This window comes from Natrix helvetica (genome assembly GCF_964273705.1).
Source record: "Natrix helvetica genome assembly, chromosome: 1".
Classification (NCBI taxonomy): Eukaryota; Metazoa; Chordata; class Lepidosauria; order Squamata; family Natricidae; genus Natrix; species Natrix helvetica.
In genome coordinates this window covers 342,568,533-342,586,846 of record NC_138548.1, presented here as the reverse complement: position 1 = coordinate 342,586,846, position 18,314 = coordinate 342,568,533, and the positions used below count along the sequence as shown (strand labels likewise).

At 46.6% G+C, this 18,314-nt stretch overlaps 1 protein-coding gene across 2 annotated transcripts; it reads right to left on the bottom strand.

The window, feature by feature from the left end:
• Nucleotides 1-336: 336 nt before the first annotated feature.
• LOC309385084 (uncharacterized protein) lies at nucleotides 337-18,089 on the bottom strand. 2 transcript variants are annotated; one of them, XM_081939174.1, is made up of 2 exons: nucleotides 17,978-18,089; nucleotides 337-2,676 (listed from the first exon to the last, which is right to left on the bottom strand). In XM_081939174.1, the coding sequence occupies exon 2, from the start codon at nucleotides 2,626-2,628 to the stop codon at nucleotides 1,603-1,605; it is 1,026 nt and encodes a 341-aa protein (XP_081795300.1). In that variant the 5' UTR covers nucleotides 2,629-2,676; nucleotides 17,978-18,089; the 3' UTR covers nucleotides 337-1,602. The 2 variants fall into 2 exon arrangements, with proteins under 2 accessions (XP_081795300.1, XP_081795299.1); XM_081939173.1 differs by lacking the exon at nucleotides 17,978-18,089 and adding an exon at nucleotides 6,120-6,423.
• Nucleotides 18,090-18,314: the final 225 nt, after the last annotated feature.

The window sequence follows — 18,314 nt, the reverse complement described above, 5'->3', positions numbered from 1 at the left end:
TTTTTACTACCATTTCTGGCTGAATACCTCCTCTGGTGTGGGTTGGTTTAAGTGTGCATGCCTTTGAGTCATTGTTGACTCCTGGAGATGGGCTGGACAAATCCCTGCAGATTTCTTGGCAAGGTTTTTCAGAAGTATTTTGCCCTACCGCCTCCTTCGAGGGCTAAGAAAGAGGGACTGGCCCAAAGTCGGGCAGCTGGCCTCAGCCAGGACTAGAATTCACACAATCTCCTGTTTTCTAGCACAGGGATTTAGTTACTAAATCAAACTGTCTCCATCACATACACAGTGCAGCAGCACCAATTAGATCCATAAACACCATGCATTAAACCTGTTTATTAAATTACAATAATGTTCTATTAACAGTTACAAAATCTGTCTGCGTATTTGAGATGCCTTTGAGAAAACAAGAGAACTTCTGGAAGGAAAAATCCAGATAAGAGCAGGAATCCCTGCAAAAGAGAAGCAAAAAAGAATTTCGGTGAAAGAGCATCCAATCCCATTCATGGAAAGGATCTTGGCTTTGGCAGATGATAATTCTAACCTTTCTCTCTCTCTCTGCCATGGAATGTTGAGTGTTCATCTTAGGCCGTTTAGATGCATGTGAAGTAAATAATAGAATGTACAGGTAATCCTTGTTTAGCAATAAACACCTAAACTTATATACCGCTTCACGGTGCTTTTACAGCCCTCTCTTCAACGGTTTACAGAATCAGCCTATTGCTCCCAACAATCTGGACCCTCATTTTATCCACCTCGGAAGGAGGGAAGGCTGAGTCAACTTTGAGCCGGTCAGGATCGAATTCCTAGCAGTCGGCAGAATTAGCCTGCAATGCTGCATTCTAACCACTGTGCCATTATGGCTCTTGATTTAGCAACCACAATTGGGACCGGCCAACTCAGTTGTTCAGCCATGCGGTTGTGAAATATCACTGTGAAAGTGATTTTGTGAAAAATCACCGTGCTTGTGATCTTACTTCAGTTTTCCTTTGCTTTACTGACTTGCAAAGGTTGTAAATGCAAAGATTGGTAGTGACTAGTTCTTTTTTTCAGCACAATTCCAAACAAGGTGGACGCTAAACAAGGGCTACCTGTATAGCCTTCCCATCTAAAATGGGAAAGGTGTTTTAGGTTTGCCGTGGCATGTCGATGAATAATCATAATATTTTAACGACCCCATAATCCCTTGCGCAGTGGAGTCTGGGCAACTGGAGCTGAGTGTTTACTGGCCAGATGCCCTTCCTGTCACCAATGTGGAGTTATAGTCAGTAGATATATATTCAATGTGCCCACAGAAATATCTGCCTCTACCCAGGATTGAACTCATAACCTCCTGATTGTGAGGTGAGAGCTCCACTCTAAGCCACCGCACCACGCGCATGCCGGTCAACAATATCTTACAGAAACGACTACATCTTTTCCAAGTCTCACAGTGTGACGCTTTTCTTTAAAGAGTGACTCATAAGTCGAGTGTGCGTGCCCCACACCAGATCCGAAACATCATTCCTGCCCTGGATTCAAACACCACCCATGTAAAACCCAGGTCGAACCATCCGCTGGAAATGTCTAGTAGAAATTCTGCCTCGCCCAACAGAAGGGCCCTCAGTACATTTGGTTAGGATAAGGCCAGAGAGGCAGGAGAGAGACGGGAGTTTCTCCCGCGTGGATCCGCTGGTGTCTCTTGTGGTGAGAACTCCGGCTGAAGCTTTTCCCGCAGTAGCTACAGGTGTACGGCTTCTCTCCCGTATGGATGCGGTTATGCTGGGTGAGGGTGGATTTGTCGGTGAAGCTCTTCCCGCAGACGGAGCAGGTGTAAGGCTTCTCTCCTGTGTGGATCCTCTTGTGCCGGATGAGGTTGGAGCTGACATTGAAGCACTTCCCGCAGTGGCTACACTCAAAGGGCTTCTCGCCCGTGTGGATGCGCATGTGCTTGACCAGGTCCGAGGTCTGGTTGAAACTCTGCCAGCATTCGGCGCATGTGTGCGGGATTTCGAAGGGAGAGTCCTGCTTCTTGGAAACTCTGGGTCTTTGAGCACGGGCGAGCTGAGCTGAGCTGGGGGTGACCACAGTAGTCTCTGGGGCAGCAGCGCAACGGCTCTGCCGTTTCCCCGGGGGGCTGTTCAGAGGCCTCTTCTCGTGGGAATTCTGGCTGAACATTTTCCCACAGTCAATACACTGGAAGGGGGTCTCCCCCGAGTGGGTTCGCACATGTTGCTCCAAAGACGACTTGTCCGCGAAACTTTTCCCACACTCCGAGCAAAGATAGGCCTTCTCCCTTGTGTGAATCCTCTGGTGCCTGCTCAGGTTGGAGCTGAGGCTGAAGGCTTTCCCGCAGTCAGAGCATTTATGGGGCTTTTCTCCGGCATGGATTCTCTGGTGGCTCACCAAATCCAAAGTCTGCGCAAAGGTTTGCCCGCACTCCGTGCAGATGTTAGGGTTCTGCCCTGAGTACCTTCTCTGGGGGGCAGTGGTGCCCTTTCGCTTCCTGGCCCTTTTGTTGGGGGTGCCCACTTTCTCTTCTCCCAAAAGCAGGCTCTTCTGCTGCTCCTCCAACTTCCACCGACTCCTCAGGCGTCTTTTACGGGTGGGTATCTGAGGAAGTTTTCCTCTGGACCTTTTTGGAGGCATCGTGAAACGGAGAGCTCTTCTTCCAGGTCACACCTGCATTTCCATAACCTGTTCAAAGACACGCAACAACAAATCACAAAGCCGCATAAATTCCAAACAAATATTTGTTTCCAAAACAATACAGGTACCGTATTTTTCAGAGGGTAAGACGCACCGGAGGATAAAACGCACCAAGATTTTGAAGAGGTACATTTGGGAAAAAAACAAAAAGGTTTTGCATTCTGCAGACCTCCCAAACCCTCTGCACGCCTTGTTTTTTGTGAAAACGGCATGCAGGGAGTTTGAGAGGCCTGCAAAGTGCTCCTGGGGGCTGCAATGGGGGCAAAAACAAGCAAAAAACAGCCCGTTTTTTTGCCAAAAAAGGGGGCATGCATAACCTTTAGGAGGCTTGTAGAGTGCTCCTGCGGGATGGGGGAGCAAATCGAGCAAAAACCAGCCCATTTCTCACTCTTTTGCCCTCCCTAGTTCCCAGGAGTACTTTGCAGGCCTCCCAAACCCTCTGCACAATCATTTTTGTGAAGGGGGCGGAGTTTTGGGAGGCCAAAAATGCTGTATTCAGTGTATAAGATGCACCCAGATTTTCACCCTTTTTGGGGGGGGGGAGGTGCGTCTTATACTCCAAAAATACGGTAATCCTCGACTTAAAGTTATTCGTTTAGTGACCGTTCGAATTTACAATAGCACTGAAAAAAACATTTCCCCCCCACTTATAACCACTGCAGCATTCCCCTAGTGCAGGGGTCGGCAAACTTAAACACTCAAAGACCCATTTGGACTTGTTTCCCACAGAAAAGAAAACACCGGCAGCCACAAAGGTCCTAACCGGAAGCCCCCTGTTCAATTCTGGAGCTGACCAGAAGTTCAGTTCCCCCACCATAGAGTCTCCTCCTAGTGCGGCATCCTTTTTCCTCTACCTGTCATAACCGAAAGCCCTATCAATTGTGGAGACAACTGGAAAACCCTCCCCTTGCCATAGAGTCTCCTCCTGGCGCACTGTGCTTCTCTCCCTCCCCTTCACCCCCACCGGAAGCTCCTCTCAAAATTGTGGCGCCGACCAGTGATGGAGCCGCAGCAGAGGGAGGAAAGAGCCACATGTGGCTCCAGAGCCGCAGTTTGCTGACCCCTGCCTTAATACAGGGGTGTCAAAATGGTGGCCTGCAGGCCAGATGTGTCACGCACAGGCCATGCCTACCCCAGCTCCGCAAAGCGGAGAAACGTCATGTGATGGCAACGTGATGCCGCACGCTTGACACCCGTGCTTTAGTACATGGTAAAATTACTCAGGGCCCTAGCAACTGGCATGTGTTTATGACAGGTGCATTGTCCTGGGCTCATGTGATCACCATTTGTAACCTTCCCAGTTGGCTTCCAACAAGCAAAAGTCAATGAGGGAGGCCAGATTCACTTAACAACCACATGATCTGCTTAACAACTGTAGCATAAATGTTGCAAAATGTGACCAAGCTCATTTAACAGCCACCTTGCTTAGCAATGGAAATTTTGCCCAGTTGCGGCTGTAAGTCGAGGACCACCTGTGATCCTATTAGAAAAATCTGCCTATTGACAAACTTTCCCTCCGCCAAGAACACATCCACACTCTCTTTTAATGGTTTTTCAGACTCTTTCTATGCCACAGTGATTGGTCTCATTCGAGACAATGATGAAATCGCATATAGACGGGAGGTTGAACAACTAGCTTCGTAGTGTGACCGGAATAATCTGGAACTGAACACACTCAAAACCATAGAAATGGTGGTAGACTTTAGGAGAAACCCTAACATACTACCACCTCTTACAATACTAGACAATCCAGTATCAACAGTAGAGACCTTCACATTTCTAGGTTCTCTCATATCTCAAGGCCTAAAATGGACACCTAACATCAAAAATATCATCAAAAAAGCACAACAAAGAATGTTCTTTCTGCGCCAACTCAAGAAGCTCAAACTGCCCAAAGAGCTGCTGATTCGGTTCTACAGAGGAATCATTGAGTCTGACATCATCTGCACCTCCATAACTGTCTGGATTGGCTCTGCAACCCAACAAGACAAACACAGACTTCAGAGGATGATCAGAACTGTGGAAAACACAATTATTGTCAACCTGCCTTCCATTGAGGACCTGTACACTGCATGGGTCAAAAAGAGGGCCGTGAACATATTTACAGACCCCTTGCATCCTGGACATAAACTGTTTCAACTCCTGCCCTCAAAATGACACTATAGAGCACTGCACACCAAGACAACTAGACACAAGAACAGTTTTTTCCCAAACGCCATCCCTCTGCTAAACAAATAATTCCCTCACCTCTGTCAAACCATTCACTAAGGCTGCATTACTATTACTATTAGTCTTCTCATTGTTCCTATCACCCATCTCCTCCCACTTATGACTGCAGGTGTGCAACTTTGTCGCTTGTATCCTTACGATTTATATTGATATTGATCGTTTCCTGATTGCTTATTTGTACCCTATGACTATCATTAAATGCTGTACCTTATGATTCTTGACGAATGTATCTTTTCTTTTTATGTACACTGAGAGCTTATGCACCTAAGACAAATTCCTTGTGTATCCAATCACACTTGGCCAATAAAGAATTCTATTCTATTCTATATTCCAATTCTATTTCTATTCCTATTCCTAGTCTATTCCTACTCCTACTCCTACTCTACTCTCTGGCCATTTCCTCTACCAGGGCTGCCACTTCTGCATCGACTTGCTTCCTGACCTGGACTCCGCCCACTGCCTTGACCCCGCAATTCTCAAGAGGTCTCTGTCCCAACATGTGTGCATTGAAGGGGACCCCTTTCCAGACCCTGAAAAGCTTGGCAACTGGTTCATACTTACTGACCATTGCTATGTCCCAAGGTCATGTGATCCCCTCTATTGCAACCTTTTGACAAGCAAAGTCAATGGGGAAGCCAGATTTACTTAACAACTGCGTTACTTATCAACGGCAGTGAGCCACTTAACAACGGTGGCAAGAAAGGTCATAAAATGGGTCAAAACTGACTTAACAAAATGTCTCATTTAAAAACCGTAAATTTTGGGCTCGATTGTGGTTGTAAGTCGACAAGGCTACCTGCACTACTCCGCAATAGTGTTGTGAGTCTCCTGGCCACTGAAACTAATAATAACACTGGATTTTTTCTCACTGAGCAAGCTTCTGTCCCTTTAAGGGCTCCAGAGAAGGGGAAACCCAAGGCCAGGGGTGTCCAAACTTGGAAACTTTAAGACTTGTGGACTTCAACTCCCAGAATTCCGACGTCCACAAGTCTTAAAGTTCCCAAGTTTGGACACCCCTGGCCCAGGCAAAGCAAGTCTTCATAGACAAAAGGAACCCCGGGACAACATTGAAAGGCTCCCGGGCGCAGGTGGCGTTAAGCCCTGCTGTCCTCCTCGTTATTTGCACCCAGCTGAGGGAACAGCCGGTTGTCTGAGGACCAAATAAACAAACGCACAGAGGGGGAGAGCCGAGGCTTGCTTACTTGCATCGATCGCGAGGAAGGCAGCCAGAGCAAAAAAGACCAGGCGCCGGAATCCTTCCCTTTCCTCGGATGGAAAAGGGAGCCCTTGCCTGTCGTCTTGCGTTCACGGCGGAGACCGGGGACGGAAGGAGTACAGGCACCCGCCGCTCCAGAGTCCAGACGCTCGCGCCGTCGTTCTGTAAGTCAGTCGGTGCCCCAACTCCACGTCCGAGGCTCCTGCCGGGCGCGGACCGGCTGCAAAGCCTTGCAAGCGCCCGGGGCTGCGGAGCTGGCAGCGGAGGAGAAGGAGTGGCAGGAAACGGCAATCGCGCCTAACCTGGGAAGCCCAACCTCGGCGGCGAGGGAGGAGGGCGAAGCAAGCGAGGCGGAGGGCGAGCCGCTTCTTCCACCGAGGGAGCCCTCTCGCGGCCGCCGATCTCAGGCTCGGCTGCGTGGCGTGTGGATGCGCCACGAGTCCCGGTTTAAATCGAGCTCGACGCCGAAGTCTCCCCCCCCCCCCCCACTCCTAAGCCAAGACAGTCTAGGCTGCATCAACAGAGGGACAGAATCAAGATCGCGTGAAGTGTTAATATGTTTGTTTATTTATTTATTGGATTTATATGGATTTAATATGACTTTATAATGCCTTGGTAAGGCCACACTTGGAATACTGCATCCAGTTTTGGTCGCCACGAGGTAAAAATATATTTAGACTCTATAAAGAGTGCAGAGAAGAGCAACAAAGATGATTAGGGGACTGGAGACTAAAACATGAAGAACGGTTGCAGGAACTGGGTATGTTTAGCTTAAGAGAAAGAAGGACTAGGGGAGACATGATAGCATTGTTCCAATATCTCAATATCAGGTGCCTTGGAGAATAGTTTGATTCCCTCTTCTTTGTGGCAACCCCTGAGATATTGGAACACTGTTATCATGTCTCCCCTAGTCCTTCTTTCTATTAAACTAGACATACCCAGTTCCTGCAACCGTTCTTCATATATTTTAGTCTCTAGTCCCCTAATCATCTTTGTTGCTCTTCTCTGCACTCTTTCTAGAGTCTCCACATCTTTTCTACACCATAGAGACCAAAACTGAATGCAGTATCCCAAGTGTGGCCTTACCAAGGCATTATAAAGTGGTATTAACACTTCACGTGATCTTGATTCTATCCCTCTGTTTATGCAGCCTAGAACTCTGTTGGCTTTTTTGGCAGCTGCTGCACATTGCTGGCTCATATTTAAATGGTTGTCCACTAGGACTCCAAGATCCCTTTCACAGTTACTACTATTGAGCAAGATACCACCTATACTGTACCTGTGCATTTCATTTTTGTTGCCTAAATGTAGAACCTTACTCTTTTCACCATTGAATTTCATTTTATTAGATAGTGCCCAATGTTCAAGTTTGTCAAGATCCTTCTGTATCTTAAGTCTATCTTCTGGAGTGTTGGCTATTCCTGCCAGCTTGGTGTCATCTGCAAATTTGATGAGTTCCCCATTTATTCCCTCATCCAAATCATTGATGATGTTTAAGAATACTGGGCCCAAAACAGAGCTTTGGGGTACTCCACTGCATACTTCCTCCATGTAGATGCAGTTCCATTGAGGACTACACGTTGAGTGCGGTTGGTCAGCGAGTTATGAATCCATCTGGTGATGATGCTGTCTAACCCACATTCTTCTACTTTATCTAGTAGTAGGTTATGGTCTACCTTATCAAATGCCTTACTGAAGTCCAAGTAAACTATATCGATGGCATTTCTCTTGTCCACTAATTTTGTCACATTATCAAAGAATGCAATAATACAATAATACAATAAGATTAGTCTGGCATGATCTGTTTTTGACAAACCCATGTTGACTTTTGGCTATTACTTTGTTTGCTTCTAGGTGTTCGCTAATTCGTTGCTTGATTATCTTTTCCAGAATCTGTTCAGTGGTTCTGAGATCTCGTCTGCCAGTTCCTTCAGAACCCTGGGGTGTAATCCATCTGGTCCTGGTGATTTGAACTCGTCTAGGGTAGACAGGTGCTCACTTACCATTTTCTTCCCTATTTCAACTTAATCTGATTCCTAATCTGATTTTTGTGGTGCTGTATTTCATAGGTTGGGCTGTTTATCCCTTTGTGTAAAGACAGATGCAAAACATGAGTTAAATAGTTCTGCTTTCTCCCTGTTGCTTGTTACCTTCTTGCCACTTTCTCCCAGCAATGGACCAATTGTTTCCTTAACTTTTTTCTTGTTTTTAACATGTTGGAAGAAGCTTTTTTTGTTATTTTTTACTTTTGTGGCAAGCCTTTCTTCATTGTCAGCCTTAGCTTTCCTCACTTCATCTTTACACGCTCGGGCTATTTGCTGATATTCTGCTTTAGTTATGTCCCCCCCTTTCCACTTTTTATACTTATCTTTTTTATCTTTCAATTTGTCAGAGAGTTCTTTATGCAGCCATGCAGGTTTCTTTTGGGAGCTGTTATTTTTCTTCTTCTTTATTTTTTTTTTAACTTTTATTTGATTTCTAGACCGCCCTTCTCCCAGAAGGGACTCATTGGTATTGTGCTAGACTGGGCTTTTGTAATCTCATTTTTCAAAATTTCCCAAGCTTCTTGAGTTGTTTTCCCCTTGAGGATTCTCATCCATGGAATTTTTCCCAAGCTCTCTCTAAGTTTATTGAAATTAGCTCTCTTAAAGTCCAAGACTCTAGTTTCACTTTGTTCTACTACTTGTGTTTGCATAATATTGAATTCTAATATTGCATGGTCATTTGCCCCAAGGGTTCCTGTGGCTTCAACACCTATCATTTCCTCTTTGTTAGTGAGAATTAAGTCCAATATGGCTGATCCCCTTGTTCCCTTCTCTACTTTTTGGGAAACAAATTTGTCTGCTAGGTTTCTTAAGAACCTGTTGGATCTTCTACTTGGTGCAGAGTTTGCTTCCCAGTTGATGTCAGGGTAGTTAAAATCCCCCACTACTATTGTGGTGTGCTTCCTACATACCTTAGCTGACTAGCAAAAAGTTCATCTACTTCCTATGCTTGGTTGGGTGGCCTGTAGTATAACCTATGGCAATGTCATCCCCCCCCCCCAACCTTTAATATTGACCCAAATGCATTCAAGATAGTTCTCATCATTGTTGTGTTCTATTTCTGTAGAGAGGTAATTATTTCTTATATATAGTGCAACTCCACCTCCTCTTATATTTGGTCTATTTCTTTTAAATAATTTAAATCCTTCTAGCTGTATGTTCCATTTGTCAGTTTCATCCCACCAAGTTTCTGTAATGGCAACAATATCGTATCTGCCCTCTTTTGCTTGAATTTCTAATTTGCCCTGTTTATTCCTTGATTGACCCTGTGTTTACTGTCTACATAACCTGTGTTATGCCTAACTGCCCCTATTTTCTTGCCACTTGTATGATTCATGCACATGGTATGGCACTCACTATTAAATGCTTGGTTTTGCTTGACAGCGGGAGTGATAATCTTACCCGCACAAACATCTCTGTTACATTCACTAATAACCCTATGAATTTTAGATTGCTGGGGACAGAAATGTTCTGTATCAATTAATTCTCTGCCCCCGCTGTTCAGTTTAAATGTTTATCCAGAAAATCTGTGAATTTAATGCCAAGTAATTCAGTCCCTTTCTTGGATGGGTGCAAACCATCTCTTTTGTACAGTTTTTCATTGAACCAGCTGCAGACATCATGACTAATAAAACCAAAGCCTTCCCTTTTACACCACTCCTTTAGCCACACATTAAACTCTTCTACACACTGGCCCTTCCCTTTTTGTTCCTTATATACTGGTAAAACCTCTGAAAAGATAAGCCTACAACCTATACTACTAAATTCATACCCCAAGCTCTGGAAATCGTTCTTCACAGAAAGTATATCTTTTTAGGGCCGATCATTTGTGCCAAGATGTATAATAGCATCAACATCACAGTCCTTGCATTCTTGACTATCTTAAGAATACACCTCTTGTCTCTGCTGGCAGTAGCACCTGGCAGACACCTGACCTCTTTTAAAACCTCCATATCCTTTCCTAAATTTACATCCCTTATGATTGAATCACCAACCAGAAGGTGACTTCTCTTTTTACATACCTTGATCTTCTTGTGTGACTGATGTGTGATACCTGGGTCCCCATTTCGCCTTTCCAAAGAAAGTTCTTCGTTTTGGACCACGATCCCCTGCTTATTTGAGTCATCATTATCACAACTACCTTGACCTATCCCTTTAGTGTCCCCATTAGGGTCAGCAAGGGCGCTATATCTGTTATGCTGGGTCACAGCAAAAGCTTTGTGTTTGTGGTTCACAGCTCTCACCCTGCCAGATCCCATGGTTGCCCAGACTGCTCTTCTCTTGCAGGATCTTTGCAGTAGGGGGTGGGCTGATAGCGTGGCATCTCTGTAGAGTGGAATGGCCAAATTGGACATCTAATTTCTGCTTGGAGAGCACAGATTAGAGATTCTAGATATGTATATGTCTATGTAGACTAGTAATTTGTTTACAAAGGGGACAGTATCCAAATTTGAAAAGAGTACTGCGAAAGACAGGTGCAAGACAGCTATTACATTAAGCTAAACCGGTCATTTTGAAATAAATAAAATATCAATTTCAAGCGCACTAATCCAGAAGGTATTATTACTATTTTGGTTTATGGACATATGATTCACTCACCATTAGGCACGCAGGCCACTACCTACTCCTCTTTGTCTCTCTGCTTCCCCCCTTCCAGCCAGCAGCTCCAACCACCAGCCACAGGAAAGTTCAAATGAAATGGAGTTAAAGGCCCACTACCTACTCCTCTTTGTCTCTCTGTTCCTCCCCTTCCAGCCAGCAGCTCCAATCACCAGCCACAGAAAAGTTCAAATGAAATGGAGTGGACTAGATTGGATTGGACTAGAAGACCTCCAAGGTCCCTTCCAACTCTGTTATTCTATCTAGTTATAACTTTAAAGTTGAAACCTCTAGTATATAACAAATATTTTGATATGAATTGTGATAATCCATAGAGCTATGTAGGGAGCGGTCAAGCCCCTATGCCGGAGGATAGCAAAAAGGGTTCGCACTTGTGCCCCCTTCAAACCTTTCAGTGGAGGCCTGATTAGTTATTTTGGAGGAGGAGTTCAAATAAAGTGTAGTGATTTTTACTGGAGTTATATCTCGCATTTATCTTGTGCAGCTCAAGGTAGCGTACATCTACTTCCCTCCTCTTTTCCCTCATAACAACCTCCCTGCAAGGTGGGTTGGACCAAGAGAAAAAATCACTAGGCTGACTTCATGTCTAGAATTCCTAGTCTCCCAGTTTCTAGTATCTTAATCTCTAGACCAGTGTTTTTCAAACTTTGTCCCTTTGTTTGTTTATTTGTCAAACATGTACAGGACAGTAGGTATAAGTATGAACATGGACATGGACAAAGGAAATAAAAGTAAATGGGGACAGCAGGAGAGGGATGGTAGGCATGCTGGTGAGCTTATGCATGCCCCCTTTACGGACCTCTTAGGAATGAGGTGAGGTCCACAGTAGACAACTTAAAGTTAAAGCTGTGAAATTTTAACATGGAAAGTCAATTCCTCCCGTTTGGGAGTTGAAGTCCATATATCTTAAAGTGACCAAATTTCTCCTCAGGATGCCACTATAGGGCATTCCATGCCAAAACAACTACTAGACACACAATCCCCCCCCCCCCATGCTATCACTCTGCTAAACACATAATGGCACTGACTTACCTCTAAATTCCTTGTGTGTCCCATCACACTTGGCCAATCAAGAATATTCCATTTCCAATTGAAAAAGACTACACCAAACTGACTCAATTTATGGACTTCAATTAAATTAAAAACCTATTTTTCAAGATCATAAAGGTCTTGAAGCCCTTATTTTTTTAATTTGCCTATTGAATTAAGTTTCCAGGTTTCTCCACTGTAGAAATTCCTTGAACTACTTGAGCCAAAGACTGCATCTCAGAGCATCCTACTCATAGGGTTGACTTTCTGGAAAGCTTGAAGGAGGGAGAGCTTATACACTTATGAAGTTGGATCATTCTTGTTAGATTCGGGCAACGAGAAAACAGACTCCGGACACGTAGTGACTTAACAGCTCTTTATTAGTAGTAGTAGTGATCCAGCTTGCTCTGTGGCCGGAGGGTTCCCCTTTTATAGGGATCGGGTACGCCTCTCGACCAATCAGAGCGATACTTGTTTCCCGCCGTAGCGGCGGACCAGAGAGGAGACTTGCTGCGATATATGCTAATATCTAACACCCCTCCCCTCTTAGACGGAACATTCCGGTTAGTTACATAGTCTTTTAGATAAGTGGGTGTTTGCCTTACACGGGTGGAACGCCGCAGTTCTGGTTGATCTGGAGTAGTTGCCGGATCGGTTGCTTCTTCTGCTTCGCGTTCGGATGTCTGCAGGCTTTCGTTGCTTTGGCGTTGTTCGGGTTCGCGTTCGACTTTTTGTTCTATCCTGGGCTCGCAGGTGTCGTGATTCTCTGTGTTGGGGTTCTCGGATGGCTGACTTTGTGTTGGCAGATAGTTTTCGTTCTCGGCTCGTAGGTCTGAGTGTGCTAGGCAACCCCGCAGTTGATCGATGTGCCGTTTCCAATTCCGTCCATCTTCAAGCTCTAGCAGATATAATCGTGGACCCGTGATGCCAATGACCCTTGCCGGCATCCACAATGTTCCCCCTGCATAGTTGTGGGCGTATACTGAATGCCCTATGCTAAAATTCCGAATTTTGCTTGTAGAGTCTGGGGGCGATGTGGCAGAGTAATTTGGGTGAAGACGGTCCAGGTGAGACCGTAGACGGCGGCCCATGAGTAGTTCAGCGGGGCTCCTAACCGTCGTTGCGCTGGGGGTAATATGTTGAATTAGGAGGTAATGGTCAATGCGTGTTTGCCAATCACCTGGACCCATCCTAGCGAGGGCCTCTTTTGCGGATCGCACCATTCTCTCCGCCTGTCCGTTTGATGCCGGATGGAATGGTGCGACGAGGGCATGCCGAATTCCCTGACCTGCTAAGTACGTTTCAAATTGTATGGCCGTGAATTGGGGCCCATTATCGGAGACCAGGAGGTCGGGCAGGCCATGAGTGGCGAAAAGTCGCTGTAGAAACTTAATGACTGCCTCTGCCGTGGTTGAAGTCATTAGGACTACTTCTAGCCATTTGGAGTATGCATCCACAACTATAAGGAAGGTCTGACCTTGGACTGGCCCCGCGAAATCGATGTGTATTCGCGACCAGGGTGCTTTAGGCTTCTCCCATTCTGTGGCGGGCGCTTCCGGGGGTGCTGGTCTCGATTCCTGGCATGGATCACAAGTGGCCACCCATTCCTCTATTTCTTTGTCCATGTTTGGCCACCAAACGTAACTTCTTGCTAACGCCTTCATTTTAACGATCCCCGGATGTCCCACATGTAACGCTTCTAATACATTTCTACGTAACGCATAAGGAATAACAACTCGATCCCCCCACAATAAACAACCTTGCAACACTGAAAGTTCATCCCGTTTTGCCCAAAAGAGTTTGAATTCCGGGCCCACGTTCCCTTTCGGCCACCCCCTCCAAACCCAGGTTTGAACTTGCTTTATTATATTGTCCCTAGCAGAGAATCTGGCAACGTCGCAGGAAGAAACCGGTCCTGAGTCCAAACAGTCAATTAACAGCACCGGTACCTCGGGAGTTGGGTCTGGCAAGAGATCCGGAAGTGGGCAACGGCTGAGTGCGTCTGCGTGTCCTAGAGTGGAGCCCGGTCGATGAATTGGTTTGTATGAGTACGCGGCCAGGAAAACAGTCCACCTGGTCATGCGTGGAGAGAGGGAGACTGGTGTGGGGCGGTTTCCCGCCAAAAGTCCCAACAGCGGTTTATGATCAGTAATCAGTTTGAAATTGCGGCCGTAGAGGTATTCGTGGAAGCATTTTACTCCAGCCACAGCAGCTAACGCTTCCCTGTCCATCTGGCTGTAATTTCTCTCGGCCGATGAAAGAGTCCTGGAGTAGAAAGCGATGGGTGCTTCGTTTCCGTTGGGCATCCTGTGGCTGAGGACTGCGCCGACGCCGAATGGGGACGCATCGCAGGTCAATACCAGTGGTAGCGTCTGGCTGTATTGTACTAGCAGTGAATCCGTGGTGAGCAGGCGCTTGACTGCTGCGAAAGCTGCTGCTTCGGATCGTCCCCATCTCCATGTTGCGTTCCTTTGGAGTAGTCGATGAAGTGGTTCAGCAACTGTCGCCTTCTGTCTCAGGAAAACACTGTAGAAGTTAAGTAGTCCGAGGAAGGCCTGCAACTCGGTCTGATTTCGTGGTGTGGGGGCGTCCTGGATCGCCTTAATTTTCTTAGAAGTGGGGTGGATTCCCTGACCATCAATTCTATATCCCAGGAATTCTACACTAGGCACGTTAATTTGGCATTTCTCTTTTTTGAGGCGGAGACCCTTTTCTCTGATTCTGGCCAAAACAGTTCTGACTCTTTTTAATAGCTGCTCCTCGTTTGCAGCGGACACCAAGATGTCGTCGAAATAGGGGACGACTCCCGGTATCCCTTGCAAAAGCCGTTCCATGACGCTCTGGAACAGACCTGGAGCAATACTCACACCTAATTGTAGCCGGTTGCATTTGAATGCTCCTCTGTGCGTCACAATCGTTTGGGCCTCCGCTGTGGCGCTATCCACGGGCAACTGCTGGTAAGCTTGTGCCATGTCTAATTTAGCAAATATCTTTCCTGGCCCCAACGAGTGCAATAAGTGTTGTACTACGGGCACAGGATATGCGCTTTGTTGTAACGCGACATTAATTGTGCATTTATAGTCTGCGCAGATGCGGACTGATCCGTCTGGTTTGACTGGGGTCACAATGGGAGTTTCCCAGCGCGCGTGATCCACCGGCTCAAGGATTCCTTGCTCTAATAACTTATCGATCTCTTTATCTATTTTTGGGCGGAGTGCAAAAGGCACTCGTCTCGGTTTAAGTCGGATTGGCGCCACTTTGGGGTCTAAATTGAATGAGATTGGTTTACCCACATACTTACCAAGACCGGGGCTGAACACGTCCTCGAACTCCTTAAAAATCTGTTCAGCGCTGCTGTTCTCCACGGCGTTGATCCCGGTGACTTCTAACCCCAAGGCTTCAAACCAATCTAGTCCTAGAAGGTTCTGTAACGGAGCGCTGGCGATGGTCACGGGCAGCTGGGCTACGATGTCCTTGAAACGGATTTGGAACGTGCCTTGGCCCACGATGGTGACTCGGTTCCCCTGGTAGTCTCGTAGCAGGATGTCTGGTGCGCGTAGTTGGCTCTTTTTGAGGCTAGGGATAGCCCTTTTCATGGAAGCCCATGAAATGATCGTCAGGGACGATCCTGTGTCAACTTCCAGCTCGCAAGGAGAGCCCTCCAAGAGGACTGTGACTTTCAGCTTTTTAGGCCGCTTGGTGCGGACCTGACTTATTGTTGTGAGATAGGTTCGCAATTCCTCTCTCTGGGTCAACTCTATCTCAGCATCGGTATCCTGACAATACTCTCGTTGAGCATCTTGGTAGAACGCTCTCTCAGCTCTTTGTGTGTAATCTCTCTGGGAATACGCCCTTTCAGCTCTTTGGGAATTGTCTCTCTGGGTAAACACTTGTGGATTTCTCTCTGGGCGCCGTTTTTGATTTCGCCAAGCCCCTGGGTTGGACTTCTGTTGGCGGTACATTGGAGGCTGCCGTGAGGAGGCAGGGACTTCGCTCCGGCACACTCGTGCGATGTGCCCAAGTTTGTTGCAGTGCGAACAAACAACGTTCCTGAACCGACAGGTAGATCGGGGGTGATTCCCTCCGCAGCTTGCGCAGGGTGGCAAACGGAATCCGGATCTCCCCCCAGGCCTCATGTGACTGCTCCGCATCAGGTGACTGTCCTCGAACTCGGGATCCTCGTAGTCGGGGTTGGTGTCCTCGTAGTGGACTCTGGTGTGTCTGGGTGCTGGCTGGCTTATGTTGAATCCACGTTGTATGGTTTCCGATGATTTTTCCGCTGACTCGGATGCCCTTGCTTCGTTTAGCGCTATTTGTAGGGTTAAATTTGGGTTTGCCAACAGCCTTTTTTGTAGCAAAATGTCCCTTAACCCACAAACAAGTCTTGCCAGGATATGCTCGTCCAGATCCCTGAACTCGCAGTGAGTTGCTGCTTTACGTAGGGCTGCAACATATTGGTTGATTGATTCTCCCGCCTTCTGGTTCCGCGTGTTGAATTCCTGGCGGCAAACGTGGCGGGAAGGTTTTGGCGCGTAATGAGTTTGCAGAGTCTGTTGTAACGCCGCCCATGATACCGCTTGTATTGGAGTAGGCTCGGAGAGGTCCCTGGCTGTGTTGAAAACTTCTCGCCCACAGTAGCTGAGGAAAATGTTCTTTTTTCGGGAATCGGTTATTCCCGTGTATTCGTTTGCTTCGAGAAAACACTCAAAACGAATCATGTATGCCTCCCATTGGTCGTTCATCGGGTCGAACGGAGTGGGAGGAGTGTGCATCGCCATCTTCTCTGCGTTGAATTTGCCGCGCTGCGATGGCCTGAGATGGCTGCCGGAATTTCTGCCGAATTCCTGGGCTGGATCGAATCCTGGGATTCTGGAGGTAGTTTCTTCGTCCTATCTGTCTCTCGATCCCACCCTCGTCGCCAATGTTAGATTCGGGCAACGAGAGAACAGACTCCGGACACGTAGTGACTTAACAGCTCTTTATTAGTAGTAGTAGTGATCCAGCTTGCTCTGTGGCCGGAGGGTTCCCCTTTTATAGGGATCGGGTACGCCTCTCGACCAATCAGAGCGATACCTGTTTCCCGCCGTAGCGGCGGACCAGAGAGGAGACTTGCTGCGATATATGCTAATATCTAACAATTCTCTTTAAAGCTTCCACTCTCTGATTCTTGTCCCACCCTCTCTTTAGCGTGTTGCTGCCATCTAGCGATCATCTGAATTTTGGCAGCCCAGATTTCTTGGCCAGTTGACCATCATATTTACTTTGTTGTTGTTAGTTGCAAAGTAATGTCCAACCCTTCATGACCCCATGGACAACGTCCTCCAGGTCTTCCTGTCCTCTACCATCCTCCGGAGTCCATTTAAGCTCACGCCAACTGTTTCAGTGACTCCATCCAGCCACCTCATTCTCTGTCGTCCCCTTCTTCTTTTGCCCTCAATCGTTCCCAGCATTAGGCTCTTCTCCAGGGAGTCCTTCCTTCTCATTAGGTGGCCAAAGTATTTGAGTTTCATCTTCAGGATCGGGCCTTCTAAAGAGAAGTCAGGGTTGATCTCCTCTAGGATTGACCGGTTGGATCGCCTTGCAGTCCAAGGGACTCGCAGGAGTCTTCTCCGGCACCAGAGTTCAAAGGCCTCCATTCTTTGCCAGTCTTTCTTATGGTCAAACTCACAACCATACATTGCAACTGGGAAAACCATAGCCTTGACTATACGCACTTTTGTTGGCGCATTTACTTACTTATTTGTATCTCACTATTATTTTTTACAAATAGCTCAAGGCAGCAAGTATATATAACACACCTTCCAATTTTCCCCACAATCACCACCTGTGACGTAGGTTGGGCTGAGAGAAGGACCCAAAGTCACCCAGCTGATTTTCATGGCTAAGGCAGGACTTGAACTCACACCTCCTGCTTTCGAACCTAGTGCCTTTGGGAAATATGCAAATCCAAACCAAGCAAACCACATTATGACTAAGTGAGATTCATGAACCTGTGAAACATGTAGTTTTGTGGTGAATCCTGCAAGTAATTGTTACTGCCAATGGAATTTGGGACCCTTGGAAGGCTGCCTGGACAATACAAAAGGTTCAGATTGGTTTCCAGACCTGTCAGTCATCTGAATGTCAAAATAGAAACTATCAGGAAACCAACCTGCTTAACTTCCAAGTCCTCCTGCCTCCTTCCAAGCCAGTAGTTCATCTAGTCCAGCATTATTTGTGGCTGCAACTTCAAATTTAGATTCTTTGCAGTCCTTCAGTTTGAGACCTCTCTAGTGTAGAGGCCAAGGAGAACCAAGACTTTTTAAAGAGAGCCAAGATGTTTTAAATATAAAAGTATGCAGCCCACCTTCCGGATTTGCCAGTAATTGATCTCATTTCAGATTATTTCCATTAGTGTTTTCTCTCTCCATGGCCCATCTAAAATCAGGAGTGGAGTACACCCATAAGTGTCTCTCATTGTGAGGCAAATATCCTTCCGATTTAAAGTA